This window comes from Patiria miniata, unplaced genomic scaffold (genome assembly GCF_015706575.1).
Source record: "Patiria miniata isolate m_02_andy unplaced genomic scaffold, ASM1570657v1 HiC_scaffold_21, whole genome shotgun sequence".
Classification (NCBI taxonomy): domain Eukaryota; kingdom Metazoa; phylum Echinodermata; class Asteroidea; order Valvatida; family Asterinidae; genus Patiria; species Patiria miniata.
Genome location: NW_024037060.1, coordinates 7,860,337 through 7,877,124, shown reverse-complemented (window position 1 = coordinate 7,877,124; position 16,788 = coordinate 7,860,337). Strand labels below are relative to the sequence as shown.

Genomic DNA, 16,788 nt, shown 5'->3' with positions numbered 1-16,788 from the left:
GGGTGAGAATTTCTCGAAAAGTCAATGGTCAACCCACCAAAAAATGAAAAGAAATTGAAAGATGACATGTCGATCATCATTTTTCTGTGCAGCTTAAATACCTGTGCGAGTATTTTTAAAAGAATTTTGAAGTATGGGCATTTAGCACTAGTGGCTATGGGATTTTTTTTTGGCACTGTTGCACCCTTAAAAAGCTACAGCAGCGTTAATTATGTCTTTATAATATAGGGCATGATGGGTGCAACCCTGCAACAAAATCCCATAGACACTTGTGCTAAATGCGCATACTTCAAAATTCTTTTAAAAATACTCAGAACTCTCACAGGTATTCAAGCTGCACAGAAAAATAATGATCAATGTGTCATCTTTCGTTTTCTTTTCATTTTTTGGTGGGTTGACCATTGACTTTTCGAGATATTCTCACCCAAAGAAGCTAGACGACCCCTATTTTCCCCAAAGCGGAAAAGTAGCCATCTTGAAAAACGATTCCTCCACAACATGGCAAAATAGCGCCACTTTCGAGCCCAATAGCATCCAAAATGCTCAGAATTGGAAGCCCCAAGTCCGGGCCAGAGGTTCATTACCATATCTCTTCAATTCCCCAATTTTATGGCTCTCAAAACTCTCTAATTGTTGGACTATTTACAGGTGTGCACCCTGATAAGTTACCCCGAATGCCATCCCAGTACTTCCTTCACAAGATTCTGTGAAGCTCATCCGCCTAGCCCTTCCCGGCCGGCCCGCTTTAATAACAGTGCCCCTATGGGTGCAATAAAGACCCCAATGATAAATGGCCCCACTTCAGAAAGTCAGGAAATATACTTACAATTTACTCTCCAAGGTGTTCGAGACACACATCAAACTTAAAGCTTATTTCATGTTTTTTCTTTAACTTGATGAATTTTTGGAGAAATTTCCTCCCGAATATGATCATCCCTTAAAATATAGTCCTGAAACCCATCGCCATTTTGAAAAACGGCGCCTACACTCCATTGCAAAAGAGAGCGCTTTTACTAGGGCCCCAATTTCATCCAAATTGTACAGAAATACAAGCTCACGTTCCAGTGCACGGCTCCCATCCTTATTATGTACGAATCCTCAATGTGCTCAAATACTGAATAATTATGAGGGCATAGTAAATCGTGATTTGGCCGGCGTAGGCAATTTCGGACCGATTTACTGGCCTGTACCTACAAATCCTGGCCAAATCTCGCTGGGCCCTCATGCACCCTCGCGATCCCCAGGCCCCCGTCCAATGTTGTCTCTCATTGCGGTGTGTGTGCTCCATCAGCTGGGGAGAACAACATTGACCGGGGAGGAGCGGGGGAGTGGGTGACCGTGGCAGGCTCAAGAAGTGTCCCAACCATTTTGGCCGGGATTGTAGACCTCGCAATGTAAGAGTCCTATAATTGTTTGCAAGTTGGGGGGGGGGGGCATTGGTGGTCCTACTCCTCATTTTCTGGGTTTGATCATAGTTTTAAAAATACATTTTGCGCATTTCGTCTTCAAATTCTCTCCATATAGCTTGAGGGAGGGGGTGAGGTGCTCCCATGCCCATTACAGTTGTCACCCTGGTACATTCTATAAGGCCGAATAAAAAAACCAAACATGTTTCTCGTCGGGGTTTTCGAAAAAAAGGAGGAAGCGGGGCTTTTTATTTTTTATTTGTTTCAAGATGGCCGCCATTTAAAAATTTCCTGCAATTGTTGGTGTTTCCACTGTTCAAAGACACTTTTAAAATGAAAGATAAGCTGGACAAGAGAACTGAACATATTTACAGTGTCATTTTCGACTTGTATTGGTCTACAATTAATTTTCCGATGAATTTGTGGACTTTTTCGGTGGTTATTTTTACTGCATTTTTCAAAAAATAAAAAATAATAAACAAATCCAGGCGGCCTCCAAAAAGGAAGCGGGCGGGGACGAGAAACATGTTTTTTGTTTTACTTCGCCTTAAAATTACCAAAGATATACAAAACAAAGCTCAACATATGGAGGGTATAAGGCAGTTTCAATAGAGATATTGAAACAACTGTCATTTCAGCACCAGGAGAGCATGACACATATTTATGTATTAATTATTATTATTTTATTATTATTATCATTATCAATATCTGGTGTGTGTGTTTTTTTTTTTTTGGGGGGGGGGGTATATTTAGGAGCTGATGCCATTTTAGCTTACCTCATCCAGTTGAGAGTTACCATAAAATGCAACATTACAAGCACAGCATTATGATTCCTTAATATTTATTCTCATGCATCAAATGAGCGATTCAATACTGATACAGAATAATTAAGCAGCTTTCATAAAAAAAAAACACAAAATGAAATTAAAAAGTGGTTTAGACAAATAAAGACAATTTCACCAAAATTTGGGGATCTGATTTTTTCAAATGGGGAATTTATTTTTACATCAATCTCCACAAATTTTCAACAAGTTGTTTTCCTAACAGTAAAAGTCCACACTAGATAATTTATTTCCAAGTAGTGGGGGGAAAATGATTGATTAACTTTTAACCAGAGGAACAGGTTTAAAAAAAAATCAGCAAATAATTGAATTCAATATTTTCCGCAGCTTGTCTCGAAGTCATTCTGGTGATATTCAATGAAACTACATACACTTTAAGAGTAGAGTTAAAATGTAATTCAACTTTTATCAAAAGCTAATGAATACTGTATAAAAAATGTACACAATTAAAGAACATTATTTGTCCGACATCTATTACATGACAAATTACATGACTTGATAAACTTAACACAAATGTCATTTTTTTACTAATTCGATTTTTATCAAAAGCTGATTAATACTGCTATAACAAATGTTATAATATAAATGCAAACAACTCTACGGCCTACAACGAAAGCTAAGTATCTGACACTTTTGAAGACTGACTAAGTGGTTAATCAAGATCGATGTAACACACACAAACTTTTTTTGCTTTTGTTTTTTAATTTCTTTGTTTCTAAGCAACTCATTTTAAAGAGTTCCTACTTATGCGTATTTACAAGCTGCTTTGATTGATGATTTGTCAATTTATTTCGATTGTTTATAATTCTCTTTCCTTTGTTAAATATTTCGGCCTAAGCACATTCTCCCGTTTTAACTAATTTAAAAACAAACCAAATTGTTTTTTAATAAAAAATTATTCGATGCAAAGAAAGAATTTTCAAAAATCAAACCAAGATGTTAAAGGGAATGTACATCATTGGCTTTTGCTTTAATTTTCAGAAATGAACTATTTGAGGGGTTAGTATAATACTCAAATTATTGTTAAACTGACATGTTTGAAATTTTGTTGGAAAACGCTGGAAAAACCAAGAAAAACAAAAATGTTCAAGTAGTCTGGTTCCCTGACTCCACTGAAGATGAAATGGATCAATTTACAGATGCCGGAAATTTGTATGTATTAGGGAACCAGTCTAGCTGGCCTGCACCCATTCATGAACAAGAAACCAATAGCAAACAAAATTTGGACTAAAGAAAATGGTAAATTTGGAGCAGTAGTGAAAAATAGTTAGGTTTTTCCTACGGTGGTCGGCCGACCACCGTTGGAAATGTATACAAAAATGCAATTTTCTGGAAAATGACTTCTCACCAGGTGCCATAATTTTACAGGATGCTTTTAGACTGTCATTTACCAACATCCTGTAAGGTATTTCATAAAAACTTGGTCGTTTTATTTTTCGATGTTTGCAAATGTTGTATTTTCCCTTTAAACGTTCAAATATTCTACATACAATACATTAATATTTCAATTTTAAACACACAAAGGGTGCATGAAGTGAATTTTTCTTAGGAACATATGTTGTGCAACTTTGTACTCCTCTTGAATGTATGAAAACTATTTGACATCCCTTTTGGGATAAATTGATTGAAAAGCGCACTTCTTTAAACTTTTAAATGATCCATGTTTTTCTCCGGACAACTGAGGGCGCTGTTGCTGTGATGTCATTTCAGGAAGACACTTCTGTTCAAATTGTGAACCAAAAATTTGCTAATTGAAAACGTTTGTGAGAAAAGTTTGCTCACTGGCTATACTGACACAACAATGAATCACTCGAAAAAAGACAATTTACGACAGCAAAATATCAAAAATTCTTCGGTGCTTTTGGTAACGTAACAGGTTTTTGTCTGAAATGACATCACACTTTTGCTCATATATGGAAATTTACATTAGTATAAAAACCTCAAAGGCTCCAAAAAACCCTTGAAAGTGGCAAAATGAAAATTGAAATAAGGTTAACTTAAATGGGACATCAAGTAAAGGTGTATTTTCAATTCAACCATTGCATTAACAATGATTACATTGCATGGGCCCTTTAAACAAAACCGTCTAATCAAACGTTTTGCAATCAGAGTATCAATTGCCTTTGAATACAAAACCAGTCATCATTTTTTTAATTATCTATTTTGAGCATTTTGAAATAATGCTCATTTGATCGTATCATGTACCACAACAAAGTTTCATTATCAACCCCCTACATAAAACCATAAATTGATTTTTCAGACCAAAACAATTTGTAATCGAGCGTGAGCATCTACAATTTTTCTTCATACTCATTTTCTTCAGCTGAACCCTCTCCTCCGGTGGAACCCTTTCCTCCAGCCGAACCCTTTCCTCCGGGCGCACCCTTTCCTCCTCCGGGCGCACCCTTTCCTCCTCCGGGCGCACCCTTTCCTCCGGACGCACCCTTCCCAGATCCTCCAGAGGAACCACTGGACACCGATGAGGAGTCCTCGCTCCCATCCGACTCGGTTTCAACCTTGACGGCGACCTGCTCGGGTTTCTTCTTCCGGAGCTCAATATCTTCGCTGTACTGGACGTTTTCGACGCCGTAGTCCACATCGATGTTGTCCTCTCGTTGATGCTGCTCCCACTCTTTTCTGTTGTTCATCTGCTTCTCGCAGAAGTAGCAGAGCCAGATGATGAAGAGTAGGAGAATCGCAGCGCCGCCGACACTGATACCAACGATGGCGCCGGTGCTTAGGACTGTGTAGCCAAGAAACATGAGACAGGTTCAACGCAGATCCACATACTAACCAAGGGCGGATCCAGGGGGGGGGGGCCAAAGGGGGCCATGGCCCCCCCCAAAAACGAAATCAATTTTTTTTTTTTTTATGTGACATCGCAATAAAGGCAGGCAATGAGTACACCACCATCTTTTCTTCAAAAAACATTGGTTAAAGTGGTCAGAAATTGCCTCAGATCGCACCACAGAGCATCTACAATCCAAAAAATTTTCGGGGCCCTTAAGTGGGCCCCGAACCCCACGCCGTAATTTTTTTGACCCACTTTTTGGGGGGACCAAAAATTGTTTTGGCCCCCAAAAATTGTGTTCTGGATCCGCCCTTGATACTAACAAGGCCAGACTTGACGAGTCTGGACGTGGAATCTCGGTTTAGGTCCAGTAATGTACACAGATAACTCATTCAAGGTGAATGCACTTTAATAACTTGTAGAAAAACCAACTAAAGAGACAAAATGAATATGAGGCATCAACCTGAGGAATGATTTATTGTTTGGTTTTATTTTTATTTTTATTTTTTTTTATATTACTTTTAAGAGCTAGCAGCTTCTTGGTAGTAGGCCTCTTTTTTGCTTTCTCTTTTTCCCCACCCATTTGTTCCACTGCCACAGTAATATAAGTCTTTCTTTGACCAAGCTTGAAAAAAAAAACCAACATCTGGAACCGGATAATACTGATTGTCTTATATAATACCAGTGTTGTAGTCAAGTACTTTTTTCCGAGTTTCCGAGTACTGCCGAGTACTATAGGTTACCGAGTACAAGCACGAGTACGAGTACTTGTATTCCGATAACGAGAATTATTTCTGAATACAGCCATACGGCAAATGTTTCATTGTGCGTAATTGGCCCAGGCCCGGTCAGACCGAAATACAGACCCACTCACGGCTAGCTGTTAAATATGTTTGTCCGGCCGGACGCGCACAGAAGAAAATCAAGAAACTTCGATTTCTCCTCAAGCCAATCAAGTGAATCAACCTTTTCAAACTGAAAGTATCAATAAAATAAGGCCGTGGTAAGTAAAGCTATACCATTTTGTTTTCGAGCACAGCTATTCGAGTACGGGTACTTTGCTGCCCGAGTACGAGTACCGTCATTTCGAGTACGAGTACTTTGATGACATTTGAGTACGAGTACCAGTACGAGTACTCTGAAAAAAAGTAGTACCGAGTACGAGTACAACAACACTGTTAAATACAGAGTACAAACTCCGCCTCCTAGTTGCATATCAATACATATATTTACTACTGCTGAAACATAATTAGGGAAAATCATCATTTTGTACCATTTCTCCAACGCTCAACTTTCAACTTTATTCAATGCTTTCAGCTTCCAAAAAAAAACCTTTAATTTTGTTTCTCAGTTTTTAAATTTCAATGCTAAACAAGATATATATACATATAAAACCATTAAATAATTGAAAACTTACTAGGGGGTTGCTCCGTGACAACACTATCGGTTGGTGGTTCTGGCTTGTCTGTAAGTTTTGTGGTAGCAGTAGGTATGCCTTCAAATAAACGAGAAAATGCTTTAAGGTAGAGTATATCATTTGCAGCTTTAAGAACACAATTTGTTAGATTAAGCAAAAAAAAACCCTCAAAACAGTTCTGCTTCCGATTACATGCTTTCCAAAATACGGTAGGTAGGTTGGACAATTTTCTTTTGGCCAATTTTGTTTTGTAATAATTGAATGGGGGATCCTATTACATGCCAATTTCAGCCCGAACTGTTTCCATTTGCGCTTCAAAAGCTGCACATAAAATGGCCACAAAAAGTGACAAAAACTTGCCTTAATAACGTCAAAAATATTTACTGTCAATAATTTTGAAAAATAATGGAGAATTCAGGTCCTACACACCATATGTACAATGCTCATAACAACGGAAAACTGGCCAACACTGTCCGTATATCGCGCGGTGTAAGTATGCGTGATGCACTATGTATGGCGGGCGACGAACCTCGTGTTGCGGCAGGAAATGTAGGGGAAACACGCTGCGCTGTAAGTACGAGCGGTACAACCTCGAAATAAATTCATGAACACGGAAAATACATACACAGACAAGGGAGATCAAGTTCTGTGAATTAACTTGCAGAAATCTTCTTTCTCCATCGGTGTTTACTTGGCATTTTGACAATGTCAATCCGACCTGCAACTGCAGTGCACTCTGCAGTGTTAGGCTATGTTGGTCAGCCATATGCATAGACTGGTTACCGCATTTCCATCGTGCCTTCAGCATTTACAGCATTTTTTTTTTTTTTTTTTTTTTTATTTTCCAATAAATATGTTAGGGTCGCAGCCATAAAAATAGGGTGGGTTAAGTAACCAGAAGTAGAACTTTTTTCCTTTTTTTGGCCTTGTCAGATTGTGTAGAAAAAAACCCACCTCAGCAATTATAAAAATCCTGGATTTTCAACATATGTCGCAAATCCATTTATTGTTTTCCAGTTTTTAAACCATTAGTCCCTGTGCCACCCCACCCTGCCAGTTACACCCTATACTGCCCAAGACTACTCCAGCACTGTATGGTTATATTGATTCATCAGGCATGTATACAATGTAATACAATGTAGCACAATGTAATACAATGTAATACAATGTAATACAAGTGTTATTGGGTTCAACACTGACTTGGTTCAAACAGCATGCAGACTACTTCAGCTTGTAGACTGCATTCCTTCCGTTGCCATCTGCCGTCCAGTTCAGGGACCATCGCTACGCATTCCTTCCCGTCGTTAGGCGTCGGCTCTTCCCCGTCCGCCCAGTAGGTGAAATCAACAACGCTACCATCCATCCAGGCATATGTGCCTACAAATGGTACAAAATTAACAACAACAAAACCCAACTTTTAGACGATTTCTAAAGCCTATTTTTATACAGACAGACAAAAAATAAAATAGTTTTCAGCACAGTGAACGACAAATATTTGGATGTGAGCTCATTTCGATGTTTGCACATCCCACAATCAATGATTGAATGATTGAACAAATGTCATTTCCTTTCAATTTTAAGTGTAATTCTGTATCTTTTAAAGTACTTGCTGCTACATCCAAATGCTGATTTAGGCTCCGTACTTTTGGCAAAATGAATTGTGGAGCCATTCAAAGTATATTAGTAAGCATGTCTTTCATACTCATATGTATCTTAAGCCGTGTAAGGAACCATTATATGAAAAATCATAGGGGCAATTCCACGGTTACTCACGTTACATTTTTGATGTACTTTTTAGTTTCCTTGGGCTGTAATTACCTTACTGAAAAGGTTTAATATCTGTTATCCTTATGGTAGATAGAGTAGACCTAGATCTACCTAAGCACCAAAGATGACATCCAGAAAAATGTGTTATGTATGATTAACAAGACGCACAAAATCGGTTACTCACGTTACGAAAATGTAACGTGAGTAACCGTGGAATTGCCCATAGAGCACATGACATTACAATATTGGGATTTTCCCTTCGCCAACTTAACTTCACAAACGACATTGTGTCGGTAAAGGGCAAAACCCAATATTGGATTTAAATCCCCCGATGCCAAATTCCCTCCGATGAGTGACGTGACTTTTTTTTCTAAACGGAAAATTCACTGGCATTATTAATCTAAAGTTACCTCCTTGTGTGACCAGTCCAATCCAGACAAATTTTCCTGTCTTTTCATTGAGTGAATTGATCCTGATGAAGGTGTTTTCATCCCGGCTGTGAATGCTTGGTGGCAAGGCGCTGATCGTCGCGCACTTGAAGTACGTGTTCAGCAGGTTGTCACTGGTGAAACCGGTGTCAATCAGGTAGCACTGGTTCTCAAATGGATACCAGTTCTCTGGGCATTCCAGACCCGGGCCAACAGGGGGGAAAGTCGGGGGTATGTCTGGATAAAAAAAAAAGTGTGACATGTTTTAGACTAGTGAGTATATACTCAGACAAGTGATGACAATCTTGAGGGGTTGGTTGGATTGCAAAGAAAAAAGGAAAAGTTGAATGAGTAAACATGATGGAAAGTACGGGGATTCGTAAAAGGGCATAGTTCACTTGCATGGGTTTAATACACTCAACAACAAAAAAAAAAGGTCCCCCATTCCAATACTTTTTTTGTTTAACATTAAAAAACTACTGAGCACCTCTCGCTCAAATAACGACTAATCAGTAAAGAAATTCCTTAGCAATCCAGCCATACTCTTTGTTTGGCCCAAAACACTGATAATGTGTACGACATTATGCAATTAAAATTGCATAATTTTGTACACATGATCACTGTTTTGGGGCCAAACAAAGAGTATGGCTGGATTGCTAAGGAATTTCTGTACTGATCAGTCGTAATTTGAGCAAGATGTGCCCAGAAGTTTTTGAGTTAGACAACAAAGTATCAAGGGGGACTCTCTTTTTGGTTGAGTGTATCATGGCTATGTGCAATAATGCGCTTGCTCTGAGGACAAGAGAGACTGTTGAAAGAACCCCCAGGCCAAGCCCAATGACCAATCTCTTATCTGCAGCCGCTACAGTAGGATCTGGCTCTCCCGGATAGGTCCCCTAAGCCACCAGCGTGCCTGCATTCCACGTGGACAGCCTTCATCAATCTTCGTTCTCAAAGCCAAGCCATGATGTACAATATTAAAGAGTATATAGGCACATGAGTTTTTCAACAAGTGCAAACATTTAAAAAGTTTCCTAAATGTTTCAATTCTTTGGGAATTGAGGTTTGTAAGAATGCTTTTTTCTCCATCATACTGCAGGAATGGCTGAACAGAACATTGTTGTGTCAGTGCAACAAGGTCGTAACTCGATTCTGCAACAAGTCGTATCTCGCCCACATACGCTCCGTGCAACAAGGTCGTTTCTCACGTATCGCTATGTTCATTGATTTTGTGTGTACATTCCAGTTATTTTAAGTGACATATGATCTTTTGACAGTGAAAACTCACGTTTCACGTACATGACGTCACACACCATTTTAGGAGATACAACCGTGTTGCACAGACACGGCGATAGGAATAAGGAAGGCAACAACTTTTGGAGGAGGATAGGAGCAAACCAAACACTTTGAGTTCCTTCTGTAAGCTTGACTTGCACTGCATAACGTTCATCAGTTTCGACTCACCCTGGTTGGATCTGCAAATGGACGGTCTCGCAGTAGTGCAGCCCATAGATTTCCAGCCCTCGGAGTACATGGACGCCGCACATCCCAGCTCAAGCACCGGCTCCTGGCCAGCCCAGTTGAGGTATTTCTTAGGCCACTGATCAGAAATCCACTCATAAGTTCCTGAGGTACTCTACAAAAAAAACCAAGGAAACAATAGAGAAAGGACAAACCTTGTGACGGACAATCTTCACAACTTTAAAGTCCTTGAACAAAGAGTCCGAGTCTAATTTCAAGTTATCACTGAGTTGACTGATCAGCCCATGCTCTACTAAACCCTCCAAAACAAGCATTGCCTTGAGAACACGCCCCATGTTTAGGCCCTACTGCTTAGACATTTTTAGGGGAGAGAGCAGCCTTCAAATCACTCCATTGGGAGTCTACCCTGATTGGAGTTTGCATCCTCCAAATCACTCCTTTGGAAGTCTACCCTGATCGGGGGTGGGGGGGGGGGGTGGTTGGGTGGGGGGGTGGGGGGGGTGGCGGGGGGTTGGCTACGCTTCTGATGGAGACATGTGCTGTCTTATTATAAATTTTCCATCTCATTGCTGTTTGATTTTTTGTTATGGCATATGTTTTGGAGGGGGGGGGGGCTAAACAAAATTTCTAGCCCCCCTCTCCATAGAACCGCGCCTAAGAATCACTCAATTGGAAGTTTACCCTCATTGGGGTTAATCCTCCAAATCACTCCATGAGAAGCTCACTAGCACATCTTGCTGATTGGCAAAAAATTACATTCACAACATAATCTCAAAATACAAAGACGAACTTACAGAATCTGAACGGAGGCCGACCCACGCCGACTCAATGCCGCTATTGTACATAAGCAGTTCGGTGAAAGCATTCTCATAGCCGTCCATGACTGGAGCTAGGATACCGCCAACTCTCGTGCATGCATCCATTGCATTGGAGAAGGTACGTTCGGTCGTTTCGATCCTGAAGCATGATGGTGCCGAGCCGGAGTAACCATTCGGGCACGGTGCAAAAGTCGCGGGTGGTACAGGCTGAGAATTTGGATCTGTTGCAATGAGGCAAATAAAGAGAAGTTTCAATCAGTTCCGACTGGAATTATCTTTCTGCTGACCACAATATATCCTCTAAACAAGCAAAAGCTGCAATTCATTATTCATAACTGGTTCATTTTTATCAATTAGAATTACTGTAAAAAAAAATTAACAAATGAACCTGAACTCACCCAAGTCATATTTGCAGACAGATGTATATTCTTTGCTGCAGTCGTCGTCATACCACTTGCCTGGCGCATCAGGATCAGTTAACATCTTCACACAGTTATCCTGTCACATCAATATATGAATATTTGACTAAAACTGTGATCAAAAATGTTTATTTGAATTCTGATTTATCAGTTTTATCTCCAGGGATAATTAAATCAACAGTCATACAAAAGGCAAAGCCTTAAGTTTGGAGTAATTGTGCGTTATTTGTCGATAAACTAGTTTTCAGATGATAGAAATTCTTTTACGCATGAAAGCCTTGCTGCCTGATGAACTACGTTGTCCACACTCCAAGTTATTTCGTGACGGTTATTTTTAAGGTGACTGCTCTATGTTCCGACACCCCTATGTTCCGACAACCTAGATTGTGTTACTCCCGGTTAGGGTTAGGGTTAGGGTTAGGAATAGGAATATGTGCAGTCGGAACATAGGGGTGTCGGAACATAGAGGTGAAACCATTTTTAAGAAGCGTCAAATCCAAGTTGATCAACCAGTTTGTCCAGTTAGGGAAAGTTCAAGTCATAGGAAGAAACCATCAAGTTTAAGTGAAGGTCCCAGTAAACTGGTCAATTAGTTTGTTCTGATCTCCTACACATAGTAACTGAAAGTTATTGCCAGAAAGCCAAAGTTGATCTAAACAGATCCTCAGTTAAAAGATTATTACCAGTAAGCCTCGTGTTCAAGTTAATCTCAAGACTTGATCAAGGTTGTCCAGTTCTCCTAGATATTTTAACAAAGCACGTTCTGGTTTTTGGTTGGTTCTTCTCCTAAATACTCCGCGTGGGAGTTTAAACCGGAGACTAGAAACACCGGGGCAAACCCCTTCTCTTAGCGATAAGTGTCACTGGGTTCTTTTACTTGCATTGCATTACACAGCACACGGGACTTTCGGCTTTACGTCCCATCCGAAGGGCGAAGCAATAATGGTTAAGTGCCTTCGTTAAGGGCACAAGTGTCCACCCGGTGGGCTCGAACCCACGCCACTGTTGCCTCTGAAACACCAGAGCACAAGTCCGGTGCTCTTAACCGCTAGGCCATGGCACTCCACGCGTATGAGGTTTGTTAAAATTGTATGTTTATCTAGCAGATCTGGACAACTTACAGTAAATAAGTTAGGTAGGAAAAAAGGCACAATTAAGGCCTCAATAGTCGACAAACTAATTTGTCTGAATCCCCAGTGATTCAATAGCAGGATAGCAGTGTGGAAGGGCAGTTTTACAGTCTGGTCGGCGATATTGATGGTTAACCTTCAAGAGCATCAAGGGTTTAACCAACATATCATCTGTTGTTAAACTAAGTAGCAGAGTTTCCAGTTAGTGAAAGGTATATTGCCAGTTTAAACCTCATATACAGTAAACTCCGGCCAAGTCGGCACTCTTGGGCCCCGGAAATTTGTGCGACTTCCGCAAATGCCGACATCTGCTGTAAGTCATCATTTTGCCGACTTACATGAATGGCCTTTTTGTACATATGATTCATTGCACTCATTGGCTTGAATTTACCCTGGTTTATCTCCTTAAGGCTTGAGTTGATTCCAGCAAATTAGCCCTAACAGTCCTGAATCCTCCCATTTCAATACGATTTTGCACACCCCCTAGGGAGTTAGGGTTAATCCTCAAATTTTATCATCACGTTTGGGGTATTGATAGTGGAGACCACGTGTACAAAATAGTAATATATGTATGTGTACAGTTACGTATTTAATGCGTGCATGTTATTGACTGCATCATTCAATAAGATGTCCTCCAAAATGGACAGAGTGCATGCGTACAGGACTAGCTAGAGGGGGTACTAGTATTGATATGCTCACGATGCAGGCGGTAGGGGGCAACCCCTTGGCTTGGCTGTGCAGCGACACCAATGCAGCGATCACCGGCCATGCCAAACCACTTTTCACTCGACACTTCTTGCCAACCGCTAGTGCAGGAAGTCGATGCCAATGCGTGATTTTTTTGGAATGCCGACTTTTACACAAAGGATTTTGTTGTGCTTTTTATGGAAAGGGGACCGAGAGTAACACAACAACTTGAGCGAAATGGCGACTTATAAAAGCCGACTTAGAAATAAAAAATTCAATGGAAATGCATTTCAGACAATTGGGACTTTAGTCAGAGGGCCGACTTGAGCGATTTGACAAGTTGTACGATGTCGACTGGTGGCCGGAGTTTACTGTAGTTGATATTAGCTACATTGTCTGGATCCCCAGTTACTCAGCGAAGGTTTATAACTGCAAACGAACCTCATCCGTGGGTAAACTAGGCTGTCCAGCTCCCCAGTTTTGGAAGTTCAAGGTGCTGCCATCAATCCAGTGGAATACCCTGACAAAGTCACTGTTAGGCATCCGGGAGGTCAGTCCAATCCAGATGCTGTCAACTGGGACCTGACTTTGCAGTGACGCCATCAGGGCTGAAACGTAATGGTATCCTATTTAACTTTTTGTTTTTTTCAAACAATCAATCAATCAATCAATAAATCAATCAAGATCTTTAATTTTTACCAACACATAAATGTGCATGCATATACACTTATTTTACATTCAAATTATTGTGTATGAATGGAGGTCTCCAAAAAGCACTGAGCTAATCGAGTGGAAACCCAACTGTGTGAAATTAACAATTACAATTACCAGGGCAACGACAGAAGTTAAATAACATAAAAGTTGCTAAAAAGCTAGTAATAGGAATTAAAATTATGATTATTTGGTGTTATAAAAGGACATTATTCCACCAAATATTTGTTGATGAATTGGTTTTTATGTTTGCGGTTGAATAATGATACTTTTGATACATTTTTAAGAGAATAATTAAGAGAATTCCACAGCCTGGGCCCTCCATGTTCAACAGTTTTTTCAGCTAAAATTGTACGAGCTCAGGTCCGATGAATGTCAGACAACGCCTGATGGTGAACATGATTTTTACAAAACACTGAACAGATAGTGTTAGGCAGGTTACTGTTGGAAAGCTGGCACATGAAGGTCCCAAGCTGTAGAAGGTAAATATCATTGACCTTTAGTGGTTTGTGTTTATAAAATAAAGGATTGCTGTGGGCCCAAAAGTCAGTATGGTTAATTATTCCCAGAGCTTTTTTTTTTCGAAGGGCAACAATTCTATTAATATTACTCATGCCACACAGGGAGTACACGTGTGGTCGAGAATTCAGAAGTTCACAATATTTCAGAAGATTTTTAGTGAAGTACGTTTCCAGAGTCTTTAAAATCAACTGCAATTCAGGTGACCTTACCTTGCACAGCATAGATAGGTATGGAGGCTAGATCGCCATTGGGAAACTTGGCGCACTCCGTGCGAGCAGCGTCCCAGTTGAGTGGATCCCAGTTCATTTTATAGCAATGAGTGCCAATGCGCGTTCCGTCAGACTGACATCCCCCTTGCGGCTCTTGTGTCATCGCTGGGGTAGGCAGGCCTGGAGAGTCGGGTGCCTTCTTGCAAATGAAGGGCCGCGATAGACCACAGTTGATGTCGTTCCACTCTTCATAGGTACCTTAAAGTGAAGGAACAAGGGACTTTGGTTTGTGATGGGAGATGTTGAGCTTTGTCAAGTAAAGAACTGGCTTTGGTTGTCTTCAATCTTGCCGTTAGTAAGGCAAAATAAAATGGTCGGTGTCTGGTCAGCACGCGCGTGGATTTTGATCGTGCGCGCCAATTTTTTTTTTCAAAATTTTCTGTGCTAGCTACAACAGCCCCCTCTATTGCCGCATCCCCTCAAATGGCAGCTCGTACCTAGTGATAGATTCGGTATGAGGTTGACGTTGAATGAATGATAGTAGACCATGAGAACGAAGTTACTGCCAGCTGGTCTTACGGATGTTTCAGCGGATGGGAATTCTGGGGGTAGGAGCATTGTTGTCCTTTTATCCCTTTTTCTAAAGATTTTACCTCTGGGATACCGTTTTTTCCTAAACATATCACTTGTGGATTACCGTTCCCTTTGTACGAGGACCCCACAAACAGCTCTGGTGTGTACGGTCCTCATACAGATTTCTGAGCGGGGGACACAAGGGGGGAGGGGTTCACGCATTTAGCCCCACCCACTCCCCTTACCTTTGAGTTCAATGACGGCACAGTCATCGTCATCACTGTCCGGTTGGCCTAGGCTCCATGATGTAGCCCTTTCATCAGAACTGGTAGGAGTGCCATCGGACCATCTGAAAATACACCAGACTCATTCATCACACGCATATAAAGAAAATAAATTACAGCACTGAAATCACATTGCAATGCACTTAACTTGTGAAAATCCATTTTGAGGTAATGGTTGACTTAAAGATTCATAGTTATGACCAATTGATCAATATGTCAAAATGGATTCAGCTATGTGTTCACAAAAAAAGAGTGAGCTGCTAAAAATTTATTAGCCAAGTATTCAGTCTTAGCTTAACTCTCGTATGCTAACATGCATTCTGAGCCATGCTGTTACTTGGGTCAATATTGGTTAAGTGACCCATTGGTGTGTTAAAAGTATACCAGGGGAAGTGGAAGAAAATTTTGACCATTTGTGACCTTTAAAACAGCAAGAGGATTTTTTTTTTTGGGAGGAGGGTGGGTATACATAGAACACATTTTTATAGATCTAACCTTTCTTCTTATTGAAGAATTTACAAAGTGTCAGGTTCAGTCGGCAAGACAGTTTGTAAGGGCACTTCATGCGATAGTGAAACCAAAAACATCCGACAAAACAACTTCGGGGTACCTTTTGCTGTTCTTCCCGAATAATTCGGCAAAATCCCCATTCAAAGATATATATTTAAAAGATATAGGCCTAGTTGCTTTGCTCCTAATAAGAACACCGCGTAGACGTCCGTCTTGGCTATCCATCTTGGCACAAGCAGCACAACGAGGTCATGGCCTCAGTTACACGTACACCTAAATTCGAACTGCGCTACCATTTAGGTATGCATATTTTGTAACGAAATGCAAAAGTATGGCATTACAAAGAAACAGTAACAGCAAGATTAAAAATTGTATTCAAGTGAAAAAAAAAACAAGACCAGAGATTTCAAGATTTGTGAGGGCAACACAACAATATTTCTGTGGCCGTAATGACCTCCACATTTGTCTTTTAGCCCTTTCAGTCCCAAAACCAGGATGGATTCTGTCCTAAACAAAACCTCAACTGCTTAATGAACTTTGGACAGCATCCAAATGGGAAAGAAAGTTCTATTTAATCGGCCATTTAGTAGTAGGTAGGAAAAACGTGCAAGTACTTACGTAAAGTCTGCGGCGTTTGGTAATCGACGGAATCCAATCCAAGGCCAGTACTCTACAATCTCTGGGAGTTCATAGATGAGCTGACGAATTAAAAAAATGAAAAGGATCAAAGTTTGCAGCACTCTGCTGGCCTTCAGCAAAACAACATAACCATCATAGACGGTCCAATTTTAA

General features: G+C 40.4%; 1 protein-coding gene across 5 annotated transcripts in view; it reads right to left on the bottom strand.

Annotated features, from left to right (window-relative positions):
- Positions 1-4,026: 4,026 nt before the first annotated feature.
- Positions 4,027-16,788, bottom strand: part of LOC119729764 (macrophage mannose receptor 1-like) — a 40,596-nt gene continuing 27,834 nt past the window's right edge. For all 5 annotated transcript variants that reach the window (XM_038202500.1, XM_038202499.1, XM_038202501.1 and 2 more), the window contains 11 exons: positions 16,615-16,694; positions 15,448-15,551; positions 14,630-14,887; positions 13,629-13,795; positions 11,350-11,449; positions 10,928-11,172; positions 10,116-10,287; positions 8,634-8,888; positions 7,657-7,833; positions 6,457-6,534; positions 4,027-4,991 (listed from right to left, as the gene is read on the bottom strand). In XM_038202500.1, the coding sequence (XP_038058428.1) occupies positions 4,540-4,991; positions 6,457-6,534; positions 7,657-7,833; positions 8,634-8,888; positions 10,116-10,287; positions 10,928-11,172; positions 11,350-11,449; positions 13,629-13,795; positions 14,630-14,887; positions 15,448-15,551; positions 16,615-16,694 (2,088 nt within the window). In that variant the 3' untranslated portion in view covers positions 4,027-4,539. The remainder of the gene's footprint in view (positions 4,992-6,456; positions 6,535-7,656; positions 7,834-8,633; positions 8,889-10,115; positions 10,288-10,927; positions 11,173-11,349; positions 11,450-13,628; positions 13,796-14,629; positions 14,888-15,447; positions 15,552-16,614; positions 16,695-16,788) is intronic.